General features: G+C 52.4%; 3 protein-coding genes across 10 annotated transcripts in view; 1 reads left to right on the top strand and 2 right to left on the bottom strand.

Moving 5' to 3' along the window:
- Window positions 1–4,639, bottom strand: part of Tbc1d10c (TBC1 domain family member 10C) — an 8,169-nt gene extending 3,530 nt beyond the window's left edge. The window contains exons 1-9 of one of the 7 annotated variants that reach the window (XM_027408692.2): window positions 4,165–4,639; window positions 3,409–3,637; window positions 3,050–3,227; window positions 2,307–2,509; window positions 2,058–2,165; window positions 1,864–1,970; window positions 1,574–1,684; window positions 911–976; window positions 600–789 (exon numbers count right to left, since the gene is read on the bottom strand). In XM_027408692.2, coding sequence (XP_027264493.1) covers window positions 600–789; window positions 911–976; window positions 1,574–1,684; window positions 1,864–1,970; window positions 2,058–2,165; window positions 2,307–2,509; window positions 3,050–3,201 — 937 coding nt within the window. In that variant the 5' untranslated portion in view covers window positions 3,202–3,227; window positions 3,409–3,637; window positions 4,165–4,639. Of the gene's footprint in view, window positions 1–599; window positions 790–910; window positions 977–1,573; window positions 1,689–1,863; window positions 1,971–2,057; window positions 2,166–2,306; window positions 2,510–3,049; window positions 3,228–3,408; window positions 3,638–4,075 lie in introns of those variants that run through there. The other 6 variants (XM_027408696.2, XM_027408693.2, XM_027408695.2 and 3 more) reach the window with 6 other exon arrangements.
- A 14-nt stretch (window positions 4,640–4,653) lies between these two features.
- Ppp1ca (protein phosphatase 1 catalytic subunit alpha) lies at window positions 4,654–7,739 on the top strand. Its single transcript, XM_027408704.2, has 7 exons — window positions 4,654–4,812; window positions 5,252–5,383; window positions 5,529–5,759; window positions 6,294–6,398; window positions 6,784–7,007; window positions 7,086–7,220; window positions 7,293–7,739. The coding sequence occupies exons 1-7, from the start codon at window positions 4,758–4,760 to the stop codon at window positions 7,401–7,403; spliced, it is 993 nt and encodes a 330-aa protein (XP_027264505.1). The 5' UTR covers window positions 4,654–4,757; the 3' UTR covers window positions 7,404–7,739.
- Window positions 7,740–8,112: 373 nt separating this feature from the next.
- On the bottom strand, window positions 8,113–15,676 carry Rad9a (RAD9 checkpoint clamp component A). 2 transcript variants are annotated; one of them, XM_027408702.2, is made up of 11 exons: window positions 14,488–15,676; window positions 14,337–14,407; window positions 13,777–13,905; window positions 13,295–13,409; window positions 13,098–13,197; window positions 10,010–10,119; window positions 9,809–9,918; window positions 9,671–9,735; window positions 9,439–9,576; window positions 8,520–8,730; window positions 8,113–8,428 (listed from the first exon to the last, which is right to left on the bottom strand). In XM_027408702.2, exons 1-11 carry the CDS (start codon window positions 14,519–14,521, stop codon window positions 8,333–8,335), a joined length of 1,179 nt encoding a protein of 392 aa, XP_027264503.1. In that variant the 5' UTR covers window positions 14,522–15,676; the 3' UTR covers window positions 8,113–8,332. The 2 variants fall into 2 exon arrangements, with proteins under 2 accessions (XP_027264503.1, XP_027264504.1); XM_027408703.2 differs by lacking the exons at window positions 14,337–14,407; window positions 14,488–15,676 and having other exon boundaries at window positions 13,295–13,458; window positions 13,777–13,906.
- Window positions 15,677–20,059: the final 4,383 nt, after the last annotated feature.

Genomic DNA, 20,059 nt, shown 5'->3' with positions numbered 1-20,059 from the left:
CCTCTAACCTCTGCCTGCTTGCCTTTCAGAACACTTCCTTCATAGAGCAGCCAGAACCATCTTTAAAAACAGCAACCACCTCCTGCTGCTCTTCTGACACCCTGTCACATCCCTTGATTTATTTTTTCATGGCACTTATGACATTCTATAAATATCTTCTTAATTTGGGTACTGTCACCTCCTAGCCCCACCCCCACCAAAATGAAAGTTTCACAAGCTAGCTGTCAGAGCCAGCTTGCCGGGCCACTCAGGAAGAGCCATGGGTGCAAGGCCCTGAAGAGCATCTCCCATTGCTGTGGGCGGTGCCTTGGCCTTGCGCACCCTGAACCACTCACATCCCACGACATGGGCCTCAACCAGCCTGGCTACTGCCTAACAGACCCCAGGCCCCATCCACATCAGAGACATCCCTGTCCTTGCACTCAGCCTCCCACTGTGGTTCTTGTGACAAAGTAGTGGCTCTCGTTCATTACTCTGGGATTGTCAGTGAGGTGGGTGTTTTCTCCACAGACACACAAGGCTCCAAAAGGGCTGAGAGTAGGAGCAACAAGCACAGCAAATTCAGAAAACTGAGCTAGCTCCCCGAGGCCCCCACTCACCCTCACTGAGGAAGGCATCCCAGATGCGCAGCACCGTGGGGAAGGGCAGCGAGCGGGTGAAGAGACACAGGAACCACTCGGGCAGGTAGAGCAGGGGTCCAACGCCCACCTGCTGCAGGTGCTTGTATACACGTGGGAGCAGCCGCCGCAGAAGGGCCATGAATACTTCAGCATCCAGCTGCACTGCTTCCTACAGCCAGGCTCCTCATCAGTCTGGCTAGCCAGTGCTGCACACCTCCACTCCCAAACCCCAGGTCCCTCACTCCCCTGACCCTCACTTCCCATTTTCATATCCCTACCCAGCAGCTCACCATGTGGGGCCCATAGTAGCCAGGGAGGTAGACCTCGCAGATCTGCACCAAGCACCAGAAGGCTTCCTGAGGGCAGGGCACAGGCCTGTGAGTCCTCATTAGGCCCAGGGACATGGGATTTACACCACTCCCAACCTGCCCAGAGCCTGCTCTGTCCTGGGGATGAGGGGTTGGAAATCACAGGGCTTTCTTTGGGTTCTGTATTTGAGGGCCATGAGGCCCTTTGGGAAAAAGCTGAGAAGCTCTCAGAGTTTATATCCCAAATCCTAAGGTCACTGGGGTCTCCGCACCCCAGGGCCAAGACCATGGTGCTCCCAACTCAGTTCAGTGTCACAAATTATAAGACAGGGAAAGCCAGTGTGAGTGGATGCTCCTGGCAAGCCTGGGCATGGTACAGAATCAGAATGTCAAAGTGAAATTCTTCCAGACTTCTAGATCCCTGGGGTAAAGGCCAGGATCAAAGGTCTCAGGTTTAGAAGTCAAGGATGATAGATGACAACGTTACTGAGACTAGTGGACATGAGGTTTTAGTCACTAGGACAGGGCCTGAAAGTAAAGCATCACAGGTTCCTGGGGTCTGAGTACCTGGGGCTGGAGGTCTAAGAGATCAGAATCACTGGGGCATAGGGCAATAGGGATTGAGGCAGGGTCAAGGTCACTCACCTCTGGGGGCAGATGCATGAGCAGCACAGCAGCTACAGGGCCCTGAGCCTGGCAATAGCCCTGTTCTGGCCGGTACAGAGTGTAGGCCTTGAGAACCTGCAGCAGCCCCCGCTGTCTGTGCCAGAAGATCTCATTAGGGCTAGCCTCCTAGGCATCCCTTCCCTGCCCTCTGTGGCCTCTGCCCAGGCCATAGTCTCCCTCTGCTAAAGATGTAAATCTGAAGCAGGAGACTGGGCTGAAGCATCTAGCATGAGGACTTGGGGTATCCCTGGGTATCCCTGGCCTCATACCCATGTCCCTGGGGTGACACAAACATCTCGTGCAGAGGAAACTGGCGGTGCAAGTCCCTGCCAATGGTCTCCATCCACTGCGGGTCTCCAGGGGCCACTGCCAACTCCTATGGGTGGTAGGAAGGTGGACGTGAGGGCTCAGGGTGGGAAGGAGCTCTGAGAAGGGGAGGTAAAGATTCTGCCAATTTACTCACCTGATAGGTGCCAGGGTTGTTCTTCTGGCACATCTGGGCCCCGCACAGCAGGGGCCAGCACCGGGCCCGCAGGGCTGAGGGGATGCCCTTCCGGCATTGCATCTTTACCTGTGGGTGAGATCCAGTTGTTGTGTCAGGTCAAGGCCAACCTCTCTTACAGCTTTTCATTGGCCAAGGGCCCGCTAGGCTGGCAGAGGCAGGGCGGATTAAGAGCTGTGGGGACCAATACACAGCCCCCTCTTTCCTCACCTTCTTGTATCTTCGAGACATGGTCTTCTCCCAGTGTGAGGTCATCTCCACCCACTTCATCTCCCGCTGGCGGATGAGGTCTGCTGGGGGTTGGCCAGGCCTGGAGGCACACACAACATAGCATTCCTTGCAACACATGCCTTCCCGTTCTGAGACACTGGGGACCACTGAGGAGTCCTTCAAAGGGATCTGTGGCCCAGGAGCTGCCAATGGTGATTACAGTTAAAGGAGAGGTATTTGGCTTCAGCAGGGACAGAAGCAGGAGAGCCTGAAGGGGAGAGGAGGTGTGTATCGAGGGAGGGCCTATTTGGCTGTCACCCACAACAGAGACAGAGGCAATTCACAGGGGCTGCAGGGGGACAGTGCCCTGGACTGGAAGCTAGAATCTGCTTCTGATCTGCTGTGCAAGGTGGGGCAAGCTTCTGTCTGTCTCTGGGCCTGTTTAACTGGGTAAGGTAAACCTGAAGAAGAGAATGAAGGAGGTACAGATTTCCATCTGGAGCTCTTGGGCTAGATTAAAAGGTGAAAGGTGCAGCTCTAAGGGAGTGTTTAGACCCTCAGAGGATAGAAGAGACATAAGGGACATTGCCTCCACTGGTCTTCTTACTTTAGAATCCCACCTGGGACCTGAGGAGTGACACTGGCTGAGTTCTGGGCTAGTCTCTACAGCCAGACCCCTGGGGTCAGGCCTAACTCCAGAACTCAGTCTCGGTACCCTGTCTCCCTACCCATGCCTCACTTACCCCAGTTCTGCTGAGTTGCCCCCAATGAAGCCATAGCGGTCAGCCTGGCGATATGGACTGGGCCCACTCAGCTCCGAGTCAGACCCTAGAGAGCTAGAATCATCCTGTAGCTCTGATGGCAACACCAGGTCCTCCCCCAGGGCCTGGGCCATTGTGCCCTAGACCCCAGTGTCACAGGCTGCAAGACATACAGAGAACCAGTGTGAGCAGCCAGGAGTTGTCAGACTGAGGCCAGGAATTTCAGTCTCCAGTCCTCAGCCACAGGAGACTAAGCCTCCTCTTTTACTGGGGAGAGGGCTCGGCCTCTGGGCCAAGACCCAGCCTCAGGCCTAGACCGTAGCCCCAGCAGCCCAGCTCACCTCCTTGCTGCACCTCACCTCCTCTTCTCACTTCCTCCTCAGTCTCAGCTTCAGCAGCCTGTTGGGGGCCCCTCCCAGGTGGGGGGGGGGACTCCCCCTTCCTCTATGAGGCTCTTCCTGCTTGCCCCAGTGCCCGAGCCACGAACTCCTCCCATCCACAGGATGCTGGGTGTGATGAGTCCCTTGGCTTGTCAGAGATGATGACAGGCCACCATCAGTTTTGTGGTCACTAGCATATAAAACCCATAGTTTCAATAAGAATTATGCTTTTATGTTTTAGCTTTTTCCTTCATTTTCTTTCTTTTTGGGGAGTGAAGGGGTACTGTCTGGGAACAAGGGTCTCATGTAGTCCTGGCAGGAGATAAACTCTCTCTATAGTTGAGCATGACCTTGAACTTTTTTTGGGGGGGGCGGTTTCAAGACAGGGTTTCTCTGTGTAGCTTTGGAGCCTATCCTGGCACTCGCTCTGGAGACCAGGCTGGCCTCGAACTCACAGAGATCCGCCTGCCTCTGCCTCTGCCTCCCGGGTGCTGGGATTAGCTCGACGACCTTGAACCTCTTAATCCTCCTATCTCCAGATTCCTGAGTGCTAGGGTTTCAGGCACTGGAATTGCAGGTTTATGACACCATGCCTATCTTAATATTTTACTATTTAAAAAAATAATACCTTTTCTCCCCTCTTTTCTTCCAGAACCGGAGATGGAACTAAGGCCTTACACATGCTAGGCAAATCTGAATACTACACAAAGTACTTACAACATGAACGCGATGCAATACTATTACATCATTCACGGAAGAAAAAAAATTGACGTAGCAAGCACCAAGGTAACCTAGACCAAAACATGCTCAGAGTTCAGTAGCAGGTGTCCATGGGTTTCACCACAAGGACCAAGGTGAATGTAGGGCCCGAGTCTGGAGCTCATTATCATTAAGCCTTAGTTTGAGAAGTCAGCGATTAACGTGCACACACCACAATCTCACGTAGGGCTGGGGTGAGAAGAGACTTTTGAGAAAAACAATTTCCACAGTACTTCCGGCCATAACGCCTGTGAACCCGGCAGGGCGATCCCTCCAGGGTGGAGCCAACTCAACCCCGTCCTACCAAACCACGCCCACCACCCAAGCTAGGCTCCGCCCGGCCCCCCTAGACCCTCCGGGCTGTGGCTCTTCCCGTCCAGCGGAGGCGCTAGAGAGCGAGGAACTGCGGGCGCGGCGCGGCGGGGCGGGCAGCCGAGGAGGCGGGGCGCGGGCAGGGGCGGGCGGAAGGAGAGCCAGGCCGGAAGGAGGCTGTGAGAGGGCGGGAGGCAGGAGAGGGCCCGGAGCTGCTGGGCCGGAGCGGCGGAGCCGCCATGTCCGACAGCGAGAAGCTCAACCTGGACTCCATCATCGGGCGCCTGCTGGAAGGTGGGCAGGGGTAGGGAAGGTGCGCGCGCGCCAAGCCCAGGCCCTCTCGCCGTCCGGAAGTGGCGCGCGGGCGGGCCTGCGGCTCCCGGGGGCTAGCGTCGCTTGGGCGGGGACAGGCCGTGAAGTCCCGTGGCTACGGCCACCTCCCCGTCCGCGCGCCTCCGCTTTGGAACGCGCTCCGGGCCCGGGGACGCACGCGTGGCCCGGACTCAGGCTAAGTCTGCGAAGCTAGCTGGGAAGAGGTCCCGGAGCAAGGAAGGTCCTGAGAACAGGCGACTCCCTCGGGCCTCCTGGGTGACTGAGGGGGTCGGGTCTTGCCTTTGGAGGCCTAAGGCAGAGGTTTCGGGGCGGCTCCCTGGCAACAGCTGCCCGTGTTGGGGGGGTGACACCCCCACCCTGTCTGCGAGGTCACGGTCCTAAGACCCCATTCCGTACCCAGTGCAGGGCTCACGGCCTGGAAAAAATGTGCAACTAACAGAGAACGAGATCCGTGGTTTGTGCCTCAAATCCCGGGAGATATTCCTGAGCCAGCCTATTCTTCTGGAGCTTGAGGCACCTCTCAAGATCTGTGGTGAGCCCTTGCGTGGAACCTCTTGGCTTCTTGTAAATAGCCCCCACTCCTGCCCCACTACCTGGTTTTCTCCTTCCTTTAGCCCATTGCTGGCCCTGGGCTCAAGTTTAGATCTTGCACCTATCTAGTCTTTTCTGGTTCCTAGGTGACATCCATGGCCAGTACTATGACCTTCTACGGCTGTTTGAATATGGTGGCTTCCCTCCAGAGAGCAACTACCTCTTCTTGGGGGACTATGTGGATCGTGGCAAGCAGTCTTTGGAGACCATCTGCCTGCTGCTGGCCTATAAGATCAAATACCCTGAGAATTTCTTTCTGCTTCGTGGGAACCACGAGTGTGCCAGCATCAACCGCATCTATGGCTTCTATGATGAATGTGAGTAAATGTTGCAGGCTTCCCAAAGCTACGTTCCCTGCTCTTCATGGGAATTCCCTGGTCTGGTGCCAAAAGACCCCCTAATGTACTATGAGCCCTGTAAAGTCCCCTTCTCATGCTGTCATCCCTGACACTCAGGAGGGATCTGGTGAATGGAGGCTTTTAGAGGACTGCCCATTTGCTGAAGTTCCCCCCACAATCCTGCCTGATGACACCCCCGCCCCATTACATCCCTTAAGCATTTAGGTTATCTGTAAGGTGTCTGTATATAAACCATACGTTTTTGGTTTGGCCTGATTAGTGGGACTAGAGTGGGTGCCAACATCGAGGTTGGGCCACACTGGGCCATGTATTAGAATTCTGGAAGGCAAATCGGGTAGTGCAGGGGGAGGGACTTAAGCTTACCTTGCCTTTCAATCTTTTCTCCCAGCTATGCCATAGTAACCCACAAAATACCCTGCAGCACACAGAAAGCTAGGCTGAGGGTTCCGTGAGGTGGGTGGTCTTCCTTACAAGCCATCTCCTTCTGTGCAGGCAAGAGACGATACAATATCAAACTGTGGAAGACTTTCACTGACTGCTTCAACTGCCTGCCCATCGCAGCCATTGTAGATGAGAAGATCTTCTGCTGCCATGGAGGTAATAAGAGTTGTTGTGGAGCCTGTGCTTGGAGTTCTTGGGCCACATCTTTACTTGTAAAGTTGTTAGCAGAACTCTTCTGTTTTCTGGAATAGCTGTCCTTGAATCTCATCTTGGATGTCACTTATTGTAGGAAGTCATTCACACCCCCCGTTTGGCTGCACTCTTTCCTGTTGTGGCATTTGGCATCCTGTAGACAACTCACTCATCTCTTTCCTCCATGGAAGTGTGCTCTTTGCACTTTTAAAAAGCTGAGGGATAATGAATTCTACCTGCCTGGACTTTAGTACAAAAGAGCACCACCATTGGTGGTGGGGAGGGGAGGGCTGATTCCTAAGAGCTTCTGGGCATGGGAGAGTCCTTGCTTTTCACCTTTTCCCTCTAGGCCTGTCTCCAGACTTGCAATCCATGGAGCAGATTAGGCGTATTATGCGGCCCACAGATGTGCCTGACCAGGGCCTACTGTGTGATCTCCTGTGGTCTGACCCTGACAAGGATGTTCAAGGCTGGGGCGAGAATGACCGTGGCGTCTCCTTTACCTTTGGGGCTGAGGTGGTGGCCAAGTTCCTACACAAGCATGATTTGGACCTCATCTGCAGGGCGCATCAGGTGGGCTGGTAGCCCTGAGGCAGGCTGGGGTGGCCAGCTGCTTAACTTGTAGACCAAACAATTCCTATCTTTGCCCAGGTTGTAGAAGATGGCTACGAGTTCTTTGCCAAGAGGCAGTTGGTGACACTCTTCTCAGCTCCCAACTACTGTGGCGAGTTTGACAATGCTGGTGCCATGATGAGCGTGGATGAGACTCTTATGTGCTCCTTCCAGGTGGGTGTGGGGATGAGGCTCTTAGACTGCCTAGCTCAGCACTAGGAGCCTGACCAGCCCTTTCTCTTTCAGATCCTCAAGCCCGCTGACAAGAACAAGGGGAAGTATGGGCAGTTCAGTGGCCTGAACCCTGGGGGCCGTCCCATCACCCCACCCCGCAACTCTGCCAAAGCCAAGAAGTAGTCTCCATGTGCTGCCCTTCTGCCCCAGATGATGGATTATTTGTACAGAAATCATGCTGCCATGGGTCACACTGCCCCTCAGGCCCACCCATCATGGGGAACACACAGCGTTAAGTGTCTTTTTCCTTTCTTTTTTTAATGAATCAATAGCAGCGTCTAATCCTCCAGGGCTCCCTCCCACCAGCACCTGTGGTGGCTTCAAGTGGAATCCTGGGGCCAAGGCTGCAGCTCAGGGCAATGGCAGACCAGATTGTGGGTCTCCAGCCTTGCATGGCTGGCAGCTGGATCCTGGAGCAACCCATCTGGTCTCTTGAATAAAGGTCAAAGCTGGATTCTCGCCATGGCCTCTGTCTCACTTGTTTCAGACAGTGGGCCAGTAGCCCTTTGGTACAAAGCCACCTGAGAGGGCAAACTGACTAGCTGGACATGGGTCCAGTCAGGGCAACCCCAATAGCACACTTTGGTCTAGAGGCTATTAGGATTCCAGGCCAAGGCCCAAGTATTGGGAAAGCAAGAGACACAGAAGGTCCCAGAGGTTTGTCAGGGAGTTAGTTCATGATTGGCAGAGGGTAATCAGCACTGTGATTGGTTTGTTTGTTTGTTTTTAAGAGGCAGGCAAGCCAGAGGAAGGTAAATTTCTAGCTCTGGCAAGATACCTAGAGCCTGGCCTGTGGCTCTACAGTAAGAAAGGCAAGGAATCTGTCAGGTGGTAGCTGGGCACCAGAAAGAGACATGATTGATACAGGTTGAGTGAATAATATACAACACAGACCAAACATGGTTGCCTAGGCAGCTCTGTAGCATACAGATAAGTGCCTACACCAAGCATAGCCCCTTTTCCACGCCCAGGGACTAAGGTTTCAGCCCTGCCAATGGCTGGGGTGGCTTCAGGTCTATGGCCTTTGGACACAGGCTTCAGGTTTTTCGAGTTCAGCCTTCACCATCACTGTCTTCTGCCAGCACAGGGCTGGGGCCCTGGGGGGAGTGTACAGGGGCCAGGATGGAACCAAAGAAAAGTGAGCGAAACTGGAAAGAGAATAGAGAAAGCACAGTTAGTTCTGGAGGCTAACTTCTCCCTTCCTCACCTCATACTTCCCACCCCAACTCCAGCTCCTACCTTCTTAGGTGGAGGAGTCCCAGGCACTGTACTGGGCTCAGCTTCCTCCTCCTCCTCCTCTGAGGGGGGGACAAGGTCATGGGAGGGCTGGGAGACAGGTGGGAGGGAAGTGGAAGGCTGTGCCCGGGAGCCCTCACTGCCCACGGTGGTTTCCATGGCAATCATGTAACAGTCGATGTCATCATTGGTAAAGTCATCTAAGTGGGGTATGCTGTAGGCAGAGACAATATCAGAAGGAAGAGGGACACAGAGGCAGGCCAGGGTGTGAGGCCTCAAGACTGCTGGTAAGCTTTTGGTTTTATTACTTCCTGATTTGGCTAGGAAGAAAGGATGCAGGGGTTAAGTGGGAGCTTCCTGGAGGGGGTGGAACTGGAACCCCTTTGATCAGAGTTCAGGTAGGGGCCTGAGGGAGGCATCCTGGGGGCCAGCTTAGCTCAGTGTGTGTGGGGGGAAGCAAGAAGTTCTGTGAACAGGGCCACATGGGGCCCAATCCCTCACCTCCCCAAGGGATAGGAGCTGGAGAGCACCAGAGCCCAGGGATATGCTGGGCTGTGAGCCAGACCAAACTTCCTCTGCTTCCACTACACTGAGCCCATCCTCCCCAACCCACCTGCCCTTCAGCCACCTGCTTTCCCTGCTCCAGGCCGCTCCCTGGCTCCCAGCGGCCCTTTCCCTCCTAGCCTGGGAGGAGGCTCAAAAGGGAGGCCTCAGCCAGAGAAGGAAGCCAGCAGGACCTTGGGGATGCCTCTTTTGGATGGGAGGGGTCTCAGTACAGCTGACCATGAAGGCTGGAAGCCCTGTAGAGGCTGAGGCCTGACAGGAAGTAAGTGTGTAAGTGTGTGCTGGGGGAGGTGCAGCAGCTAGCCATAGCAGGCTCAGCCTGAGGTGAACAGAGAGAGGGAGAGCTGGGAGTCCTTACCTGTGAGCCTGCTTCTGAGGCACTGGCTGGCAGGGATTTGGGGAGCACAGGTCCTGGGAACATGGGTCTTGCTCTAAGAGTGTGGCCAAGACAAAGTGACTATCCAGCAAAGAATCCTCAATGGTAAAGATGACTGGCCTGGATAAAGGAATGGTGGTGAGCTAGGTCATCCTGCTCTGCTCTAGGCATCCCAGAGCCCAACCTCCTCCCCAGTCTACAAGCCTAGAATTACCTGCCTGGAACATCAAAGTGGACTGTAAGAGGCAAGTTTGCTGATTCTGCAAAGCTCAGGAGCCCCTGGGATGGAAGAAGCAGGTAGTAAGAGCCTGTATCAGGTTGAAAGACCAGGTGATGGTGCTGGCGAACTCACCCGAAATTCCTTGAGGCAGAAAGTGACCGCTATCCCTTCTGGGGCATGCAACTGCTGGAAGTCCTCCTCCCCAATGCTAGTCTCAGTGACCATGGCTTTGTTGGTGCTATCTATGGGGCAGGCACAAGAGGAGTTAAAAGTCCTTGAGTTCTTGCCTCACCCCAGCTCTGTTCACTCTTGGGGCAGGTCTAATTCCCTCACCTGCCTCCTCCTCCTGGTAGCTGCGCAGGATGACCCGTCGGCCATGGCCAATGCCCAGTGTCACCTCAGTCAGTGCAGGGGGAAAAGACAGAACAGCCTCTGCCAGAACCCTGTGACAAGGGAAACAGCAGATGGGCACAGAGTGCTTTGCCCACTCTTGAGGACAGGAGAGATATGAGTCAGGTATGTTACCTGCTTGGTCAGAAACTAAATAAAACTAATGCCTAGACACAGAAGAAGAATGGGCAGGCAGCACTGCATGGTGCAGGAACAAAGGGCTATTTGCTAAAGGACAGAGAAACTTGACTAGCAGGGCAAAGGCCTGGTGCATCCCTTAGTACAAAAGGGGGACATGCAAAGCTGGGTGTAGTGTTAGTTGCAGCTACTTTGAGGGGTGGGAGGGGCTGTTTAAAAACAGGTTCTCTTGCTGACTTCAAACTTGGAGCAATTCACCTGCCCTCTTAACTCTTCTTGAAGAGCTGGGCTCACAGGTGTGCACCACCATACAACCCAGCTACTGAACCCAAGAACTCAAGAGCAGTTTGTATAAAATAGCAACATCCTGTAGACACACAAAAATGGAAAAAGGGTAGATCCTTTTTGGGGTTTTGGGTTTTTTGAGACAGGGTCTCTATATAACTTGGGTTGGCCTGGAACTCAGAGATCCACCTGCCTCTGCCTCTCAAGTAATGGGATTAAAGGTGTGGGCCACCATGCTACCAGGCCTTGGCTCCTGTCTTCTAAGAATACATATTGCTGAACATTTGCAAAAAAGTAACACCTAGATTTGCTTCAAGGCAACTCTGGGAACTGGAAATATAGCTCCATGGAATGTACAGTCTTTGGGTTACAGCCCTAGCACTGGGAAGTGGGGGAAAGAGCACCTGGCATCTATATTTGAATTTTTAAAAATTATTTTGTGTGGGTGTGTATTGCTGGGGAGGGAAGAGGAGCTCAGATGCCCTGGTGCACATGTGGAGATCAGCAAACAACCCACAAGAGTGAGTTCTTCCACCATGTAGGTTCTGAGGATTTTAAGCCTGATAATTCAAGTTGTCAGGCTTAAAGCAATGACCTTGGGGCTGGAGAGGTACCTCAGTGGTTAAGAGCGCTGACTGCTCTTCCAGAGGATAAGGGTTCAATTCCCAGCAACCGCCGGGCCGGGCGTTGGTGGCGCACGCCTTTAATCCCAGCGCTCGGGAGGCAGAGGCAGGTGGATCTGTGTGAGTTCGAGGCTAGCCTGGTCTCCAGAGTGTGTGCCAGGATAGGCTCCAAAGCTACACAGAGAAACCCTGTCTAGAAAAACAAAAAACAAAACAAAAAAATTCCCAGCAACCACATGGCAGCTCATGCTGGTCTGTGACTCCAAGATCTGACACCCTCACATGGACAAAACACAAATGCACATAAAATAAAAATAAATTTAAAAAAATACATTAAAAAAAAAAGCAGTGACCTCAACTGCTGAGCCAGCTTACTGACTTCTATATTTGAAATTACATGAGAAGGAGAAGCAGTTGAGGCTGGGAATTAATCTCTGTATAAGAGAGTACCTAACAAGCACAAGGTCCTAGGTTCTGTTGTCAGTATTGAGGGAAGAAAAAATAAGACAAAATTGCAACTGCTGAGCGGGATGGTGGTGGTGCAGAGGCAGGTGGATCTCTGAGTTTGAGGCCAGCCTGTTCTACAGAGTGAGCTCCAGGACAGCCAGGGTTGTTTAACAGAGAAATTCTACCTAAAAAAAAAAAAAAAAAAAAAAAAAAAAAAAGGAATTGCTAATTTTTAGTAAGAAACAGTCCCTAGTGCCTTTTTCTTTCCAAAAAGCAAGTCCAGGCCGGGCATTGGAGGCAGACACCTTTAGTTCCAGCACTCGGAGGCAGAGACAGGCGGATCTCTGTGAGTTCAAGGCCAGTCTGGTCTACAGAGCTAGTTCCAGGACAGGCTCCAAAGCTACAGAGAAACCCTGTCTCAAAAAAAAAAAAAAAAAAAAAAAAAAAAAAAGCAAGTCCATCACTACTAACAGACCCTAGGGAAGCTGACATTGGGACCTGAAAAGACTTTCAGTCACTCTGAGAAATGAATGGGATCTTGGGCTAGGTGGATGAAAACAGTGTCCAGCACAGGCAAGATCCCTGGGCTGGTCTTCAGGGATCTTCACTCTGCTGGAGCCCACATCCTCCTTACCCTGCATTCTCTTGATGTTGACAGGTGAATTGCTCAGCAGCCCTCCTAGATTCCAGCCTCCTTGCCCTGCTCTTCCCTTGGCTCAGTTTAGACAGAGTCCCAGCAGTTAGGAAGCAGCTGCTTTAAGAGGGACACTACCAGAAAAATGAACATGTCATAGGGCTTTGGAGCTGTGATGCAGGTCAAGGACAGACCTTCAAGGCTATTGAGGTCAGAGATCCGTAGGCAGATCACATATCCTCTCTAGGAAAGTGGTCAAAGCGTGTCTGAGCATCAGAGAGCCAAGCTAGGCCTCTGGGATACAGAAGACAGGACCCCACCATCAGTGGGAATGGGAAGAGGCAGCAGCCTGTTTTTGAAGAACCAGGTAAGGGCCCAAATGTTCACTGTGCACAGAACCCCCAAGAAGCCCTCATAAAGTGGTGTCTTTATGTGTATTCTGCATGAACATATACGAGCAGAAGCCAGACTTCCTCAGGTGGTGGTTCTCAGGTTTGTCCACTTCATTTTATTTGAGACAGGGTCTCTTACTGGCCTGGGGTTGTGAGCCCCAGGAATTCAGTTTCTAACCACCCCCCCCCCCCGACTAGAATTACAAGTGGACACCACACATTTTTATATGAGCTCTGGGACTCAAAACAAGGTCTTCATTCTTGCACATCAGACATTTTACTGAGTTATCTCCCCAGCACACACACCCTTCTTTGAGGCAGTCTTATATTATCTAGGCTAGTCTAGAAATTCACTGGTCTTGAAACTCCTGGTCCTCTCGACTCCATCTAAGAACAGATGGGATGACAGACATAAAACCATGCCTGTTGAAAATGGTGCATTCCCAGTATGACACTCAAAAGCCCCAAAGATGGAAGAGACTCAGGCTAAGCTTGAAGGAGGGTGTACTGACCGTGCTGGTGCTCGGAGCAAGTGGGGGCACAAGGCTGGGTTGAAGACAGCCTGCAGGGATTCACAGTCTTGGAAGGAGAGGTTGTGTGTTTTCTTGACCCCTGGATAAGGAAAAAGGGTCTCAGTGGGCTTGACAACTTTCATTTCACTCCCCCACACCCATGGAGGGAACTCTTGGCTGGCCAGCTGTGTGCTCACCATACTTGCAGTGGAGCTGGACCACAAGGTGGCTGTTGCTGCTACTGAGGGAGATGCAGCACTTTTCCACAGTCTTCTCCACCATCGCCAGAGAGCGGAAGACGGACAGGAAGGACTGGGCAAGGTAGGACATCAGCCTGGCACTGTGCCTCCATGGACCAGCTCTACATTCCATGTAGGTCCTGGTCCATCACTGGCCCAGCAAAGCTTTACATGGGGCTCCCACTACATGCAGGATGTCTGTACACTTCCAGGCCTTGTCCATGCTTTTCCCTTTGCAGGAAGGGCTGCTAACCTTTTCTTGACTAACTTGCATGTCACCACCCTCTCCACAGATCTTACAAACCTCTAAATTGCAGACATCTTTACATCACTGCATTTTGCATGGAATTGCTCCCATATGAGGCTAACTCCCTAGTAATTATTTACTGAGTACCCTGGCACAGAGGCACAGCTGTGGAGATGCTTCAGATGGTCCTCACCTTCATCAAGATCTTACAGCGCAGCAGGTCCTGACCAGGGGAAGCCGCCTGGTACTGCTGGAAGAAGAGCGGGACAAAGAGGAAGCAGGCATAGGCAGAACGGGAAGAGTTCACAGTCCTTAGAGAGAGCTAAGATACAAAAAAACAAGTAAGATAGGAGTTAGGGGCAACAGCAGGCCCACCCCAGCCTAATGGCCTGCTCTTTCATCCTGAGGCCGTCCTCTTCCATTGCTTACTGAAACTCCCTTTCTCTCTTCTGTGTAGCACGACCTCCTGCATGTGAACTTTCCAGTGTCTGCGGCCCAGGATCTGCCATGCTTGCTGTCCCCCTAAATTACTTCAGCACCACCCTGCCTGTCACTTTAGGGAGGGCACGTTCCCTCTGTACACACATGCAGCCTCGGAAGACAAGGCCCAAACTGATGCCCTCAAAACCCAAGAGGAAACAACTCCGCCAAAATACCTGCCCACCCTCATTATGCAAGGCCGAGAGCCAGCGCCAAGTCTAGGCTTCCCACTCCCCATTGAATCGCCCTCACCCCTGAGTTCGAGCCTCTTACCCCGTCCTTCAAGGGTTCCAGATAGAGCTCGTCCCCGATTCGGGATAGCGAATGGACAGCCTTGCCCAGCACTTCGAGGAGATCAGAAAAAGATTAGGGAGATTCTTCCGGCTTGCTCACGTGCCCCGCCGCCGGGTATATCCAAACTCACCCTTCACGTTGCCGCCGGTGATCAGGCACTTCATGGCTCACCAGCACTGAACTCGACCCTAATTTGCAACCATACCGGGACAGGACACGACCCACACCGAGTCCCAGCGGCCACTACGGATGACTTCAGTTCCCTTCCCGCGCGCCGTCCCCTACACACACACCCCAGCCCAGCCTCGGCATCCTTATTGGTCCACCCAAGGCACCTCCGTCACGTGAGAAAAACGTTCCTTGGCCCGGGTGTCACATGATTCAGTCAGTTCCCGGGGCGTGGCCTTTGTCACGTGACTCCAGAGTCAGCTCCTGACTCATTCATCAGGTCTAGGTTTCCCTTCCCAACCCTAACCTTCCACTCCTTGCAAAGCCCTGCAATTCCACTGGGCTCCGCTGGGCACACGGGACGAAGCTCCGAGGAGCAAGGTGCCTGCTGCACCAAGGATCAAGCCTTGGATCAGAGTCCAAACTTGGGAGGAGTAGACCCTCCCGGTTCCTTAACTTAAAAGGGGCTACAGGGTCAAAGCAAGACAGGCCGCGCTCAATCTGGGTTGAGCAATCTGTCGTGGCTGCAACCACCAGCTCCCCACAAAAGTTAACTTGCTTCAAGAGCCAGGCGAAGGAAGGGGCTGTTCATTCTGGTTTCACTGATCTACGTAAATGCATGGAAAGATCAGGTTCTGGGGCAGAAAAGGGTAGGATGGACCTGACAGGAGGTGCAGTGGAGTGAGGCACTCTATGAGTAGGGGCATATGGGTAGGTGGGGTGTCCTGAGCCTTGCAGGGGGTTTGGGGCTGAAGCAGTAACTGGGAAGGAAGCTCTGGGAAGGTTTAAGCACTACACATGATATGTGTGCACTTTACCATTTACCCTAGACAGTGTGAAAGGATGAGGGTTATCAGCTGGAAGGCATTCACTTGCCCTGGGTTAGTTCCCTCAAGCGTGGAAGGGGCTGCCTGGAGCCCCTTGCATTACCCCTGTGGTACTGTGGGTAATGGAGGGGCTCTGTTTATTACCCAGGCCCTCTTTGTTTTTCTGGGCTCCTCTCCCTCCCTCCTAGGAGGAAGTTGCTTTCCCTTTCCACATCCAAGGCAACCAGTGTAAATGTAGAAGCCTTCAGCTCATTAGACTAGGAATTAGCTGTTAGAGTCCTCCTCTCCCCACTTGCTCAGTTCTTCAGTAATTCCTGACTGCTTCATCTCCAGAACAGATGGCAGCATCCCGTCCCCCCTCCCACCCTCTTCATCTCTGCTGCCTTTCCTTCACCTGGTCAAACACACAGTTCCCAGTGATCTGCCTCCACTGCTTTAACTCTCCTGGCCAGAGTCCAGTCTCTAGATCTTGAACTTGCAGGATCCAGACCCCATCCATGTCTCCCCCTGTGATCACCTATCTCCAAAGTCCTGTCAGGCCCTTTGATGGCCACTTGAGCTGCTTCTGAGGCTGTGGCCTTCTGCCTCTTTCACGCTGGCTTCTCTTCCTGGGCTCAGCAGCAATGGTTCCCTTTGTAGCCATGGTGCTTATCAGTTTTCCTATGTGTTTAGTATTTGTGTTCTCTGATAGTGTGGCAGCTGCATGTGGGCAGTGATTGCTTCTGTTTTGTTTTTCTATCTGTGTACCTCAGACACAGCCTAGGATTAATAGGTATTAAGCCAGGTATGATGATGGCTCAAATTAATTCTTACCACTAGGGAGACTGGGAACTTGAGAGGCCAACCTGAGATACATAGCAAGACTCTGTCAAAAAAACAAAAACAAAAACAAAAACAAAAAGTTCATTTAAATATGTGTCACAGTTAGGCCAGGGAGGCAGAGGCAGGAGGATCTCTGTGAATTCGAGGCCAGCCTGGTCTACACGGTGAATTCCAGGACAGCCAAGGATACACAGAGAAACCCTGTCTCTAAAAACAGCCCCCACAAAAGGAAAGAATTCTACCCCCAGAGGCCATGGTGGAACAAGGAAAGGGCTGATTTCTGACTTCCACAATTGCTCTGTGGCAAGCAAGTGCCAGCACTCTCAAACACACGAAGGGGCTGGAGAGGTGGCTTAGCAGTTAACACTGGCTGCTTTTCCAGAAAACCTGGGTTCAATTCTCAGCACCCACATGGCAGCTCACAACTGTCTGTAACTCCAGTTCCAGGGGATCTGACACCTTCACACCAATGCATATAAAATGAATTTAAATAATTAAAAACACATTAATAATAGATGAAAAATAAAGGACTGTTATGTATCTCTGAGTAGAGCACTTGCCCCACATTCAAAAAGCCCTGGGGAAAACTGGGCATGGTGGTGGAGCATGTCTTTAATCCCAGCAATTGGGAGGCAGAGGCCATTGGAAGCTAGCCTCACCTACAGAGTGAGTTCCTGGGCAGCAGGAGCTACACAGAGAAACACTGTCCCGAAAACAAACACAATCCCTAGTAGTACACTGACACAGATTTAGCTGTTGATTTCCTGTTTCTTCCTCCAAAGATATCCTCCCACCCTAGCCAGGATTGGATAAGTGTGGTCCTCAAACATTCTCTATATCCTCCCCTGTCCCGGCCCCCTACCCCCTGCCTGAGCAACCACACTCGACAGGAAGCAGACCCTAAGCTCCCTGGAGGTGAGGGAGAAGGCTGCTGACTGTTTCTGTCGTCAGACACTGGGCTGTAAGATGCTGTTGGCCTGAAGTCATATGCACTAGAAAAAGGAGACAGGAGATACTTTGGAGTGGTCACCCTCCCGCTCTCCTGCTCAGTGCTGGAAACCATTTGTACCTTCTGCTGTGCACAGGGCTGGGGGAGAACAAGGTACACAGAATGCTTACCCCGACCCCTGCCAACCTGACAGATGCTGAAGGGCTTCCCTGTGCTGTGATCCCGGGAGACAAGCTACATCTAGGATATGCTCCCCATGCCGTGCCTGGGCTGTGAGTCTAGCAGGAAGCTTCCCAGTCCACCTCTCCGTATGTAGTTGGCACTTCTGCCCCAGAAACACAGTGGGAGAGGGGGAGCTGGGACCCATGGAAACCTTGTCATATTGGGTGGGACATGGATCACCCAAACAGGACTTGGGTCAATCCTGAAAGTTAGGAGAGCCAGGTGTGGCTCCAACTCTACTCATTGACGGCCTGGAGCAAGTCAAGACCTCTCTCTGCATCTCCATTTCTCCCTCAAATGCACTTGGATGAGATGATCTCTCAGGGTTCAACCCCCAAATTTACAGCCCTCACCTTACCCACATTAGAGGAAACTTCCTACAAGTAGGTATATCTGTGTGAACACAATGTATCTGGGGATAGTGATGACAGTGGTTACCATTTCAAACCTTAAAGTCATTATCTTCAGGGATCCCTTCTCTTCTATTGACACTCCTCGCCAAGCTGGTTAGGGCTGAATCATAGGAAACCCAAAACTGGTACTTGGTACTCAGCCATTCACTAGTTCAACACATACTGGGTGTGATTTTCCAAGCATGGCACATCCAAATACTCCTCCCTGCTCTTGGAGGAGTATTTGGATGACAGGTGCTGGGGGTGGGGGCTGGATGGGACAGAAGGACACTGATGGAGGAGAGCCTCTTCTAGAAGACCATGGCCTGGAGCCCTGAGGAAGTGAGCTGCACCAGTGAGAGTCAAAGCTCTGGCAGTGGGACTGAAACTAAGGGGACACAGCTGACAAAGAACAGAGGCTCATCTAAGCCAGTGTGAAACTGCACCTCGGAGAAGGCCAGGAATCTGTGGCTCTAGGAACATGCTGTCAGACAGTCAGGTCCATCATATCAAGAAGGCTCTGTCTCGCCAGGCTGCTGCTGCTGCTGCTGCTGCTGCTGCTGCTGCTGCTGTGGTGGTGGTGGTGGTGGTGGTGGTGGTGGTGGTCCACGCCTTTAATTCCAGCCCTCAGGAGGCAGAGGCAGGTGGATCTCTGTGAGCTCAAGACCAGCCTGGTCTACAAGAACTAGTTCCAGGACAGCCTCCAAAGCCACAGAGAAACCCTGTCTCGAACCCCCCCAATTACCCCCACACCCCCGCCATAAAAAAGAAGGCTCTGTCTCTCCATGGTGTGGCCTATGCAGTCCTAATTATAGATGACACAGGTAGGGGTGCTCCAGGGGTTTTGCTAGATTGGAGTAATTAAAAAGCAGAAAAGCGAAGGAGTTTGGGGAGTTAGAGTTCACTTGGGTTTGTCTTGATCTAGGCTGTACATACAAGATATGGCATTTGCCTACTTACTCTGCGATAACCAACTGGACAGGGTAGCTCTGATTGTTGGGACACTAGGAAGGGAGAATGCCACTTAACCTGCTTGTGATGAATGTGTGGCACACCAGGTGCTGCCAGCCCCCACTGCCAAGTCCTGCCCAAGCTTTCTTGTTTCCTGGCATTTGTCCCAGCAATCAGAACAATGTTTGGCAGGTAGCATTGGTTTGATACATTTAAGCTGAATAACTGAAGTGCAAAGATTCAGAACCTTTGCAAGCCTTGAAGGTTGTCTGCTGAGACACGGTATGAGGTCTAGATACCAGGCCTGCCTGGGTCTGAATCATGGCTCCATCACAAGTTATGTGAAAATGGGCATGTGGCTGGTGTTCTTGAAGTCTGAAGTTTCTAATGCATGGACTGAAGTTACTCAGGGTCACTCCTTCCAGGAGCTACTGTGTATAGCTCTTCCAATCTGCTATTGCAAAGATGATGGTGTCCTACCTACACTGTCTGTGTAGTCCATCCTTACCATAGCCTAAGCATCAGAGAGGGCAACAGAGAGACCATCAGTTTAGATACAGGATGAAGCACCCAGGAGTTCTGGAGGAAAGTCCAGTGAAATAGTATAGAGAAAGGTGTGGAGCCCACAGGCTGGCAAACCTTCTGTAGGCTCTGGACGGGGCAGAAGGAAGGATCATCCTTAAGAGCAGCTAAGAAAGCAGGCTGCTGCTGCAGCAAATGCTTTGAACCACCACATGCAGCCCTTCAGTTCTGGGCTTTCGCTGGTCCTTAGCCTCCAGAGCACGGAGAATGGAGTGCTTATGGCTCTCAAAAGCCCAAGGCTCCCACGAGACAAAGATGTGGCCATGCTCCAGACACACAGACACGGTGCACACATGAGGGACCAGGTCTTTTCAGTCTGCGTGGCTGGAAGTGGAAGGGAGATGGAATGGAATTTTTTAAACCCACAGAGGGATGGGAAGGGGGAAGCTCAGCTTGTTCACCAAAACCTGGCATGCTGGAGTTACAGGGCCCCCTTGGAGTGCAAGTGAGGTAAGTTTAGGACAAATCAAAGGCAGCATGCTTCACCCAGCAGGGGAGGATACCGATGGAACTCATTAGCCCAAGATGTGGTCCCGGTTGGAAATATAAATAGCTTCACAAAAGGTTTAGATAAATCCATGGATGACAGCTCCATTCATGAGTTAGAGGGGAAAGAGGCTGTTTGGGGGCCCCCTGGGCAGACATCAGGAAGGCAACCTGACCTCCCTAAAGACCACCCCTTGGTGGTCTTGTTAAAGACAAACTCTGGTCACAGGGAACCCAGCAGGTGATCCTGGTGTTTCTGCACATCAGGGTGTGGCCTGAGCCCCCCAACTGTCTCCTCAACTT

Source organism: Cricetulus griseus, chromosome 3, assembly GCF_003668045.3.
Source record: "Cricetulus griseus strain 17A/GY chromosome 3, alternate assembly CriGri-PICRH-1.0, whole genome shotgun sequence".
NCBI lineage: Eukaryota > Metazoa > Chordata > Mammalia > Rodentia > Cricetidae > Cricetulus > Cricetulus griseus.
The sequence above is the reverse complement of the archived record's forward strand: the minus strand, read 5'-3'. Positions and strand labels throughout refer to the sequence as shown.

Bases quoted from the DNA above. Each gene is read 5' to 3' on its own strand.
- Ppp1ca (XM_027408704.2), top strand. From the start codon at position 4,758: ATGTCCGACAGCGAGAAGCTCAACCTGGACTCCATCATCGGGCGCCTG. The intron at 5,760-6,293 runs GTGAGTAAATGT...CCTTCTGTGCAG, and splicing joins CTATGGCTTCTATGATGAAT to GCAAGAGACGATACAATATC. The intron at 6,399-6,783 runs GTAATAAGAGTT...TTTTCCCTCTAG, and splicing joins GATCTTCTGCTGCCATGGAG to GCCTGTCTCCAGACTTGCAA.
- Rad9a (XM_027408702.2), bottom strand. From the start codon at position 14,521: ATGAAGTGCCTGATCACCGGCGGCAACGTGAAGG. The intron at 8,731-9,438 runs GTAAGGACTCCC...CTCTGCCTACAG, and splicing joins CCTCAGAAGCAGGCTCACAG to CATACCCCACTTAGATGACT. The intron at 8,429-8,519 runs GTAGGAGCTGGA...TTCTCTTTCCAG, and splicing joins GGACTCCTCCACCTAAGAAG to TTTCGCTCACTTTTCTTTGG.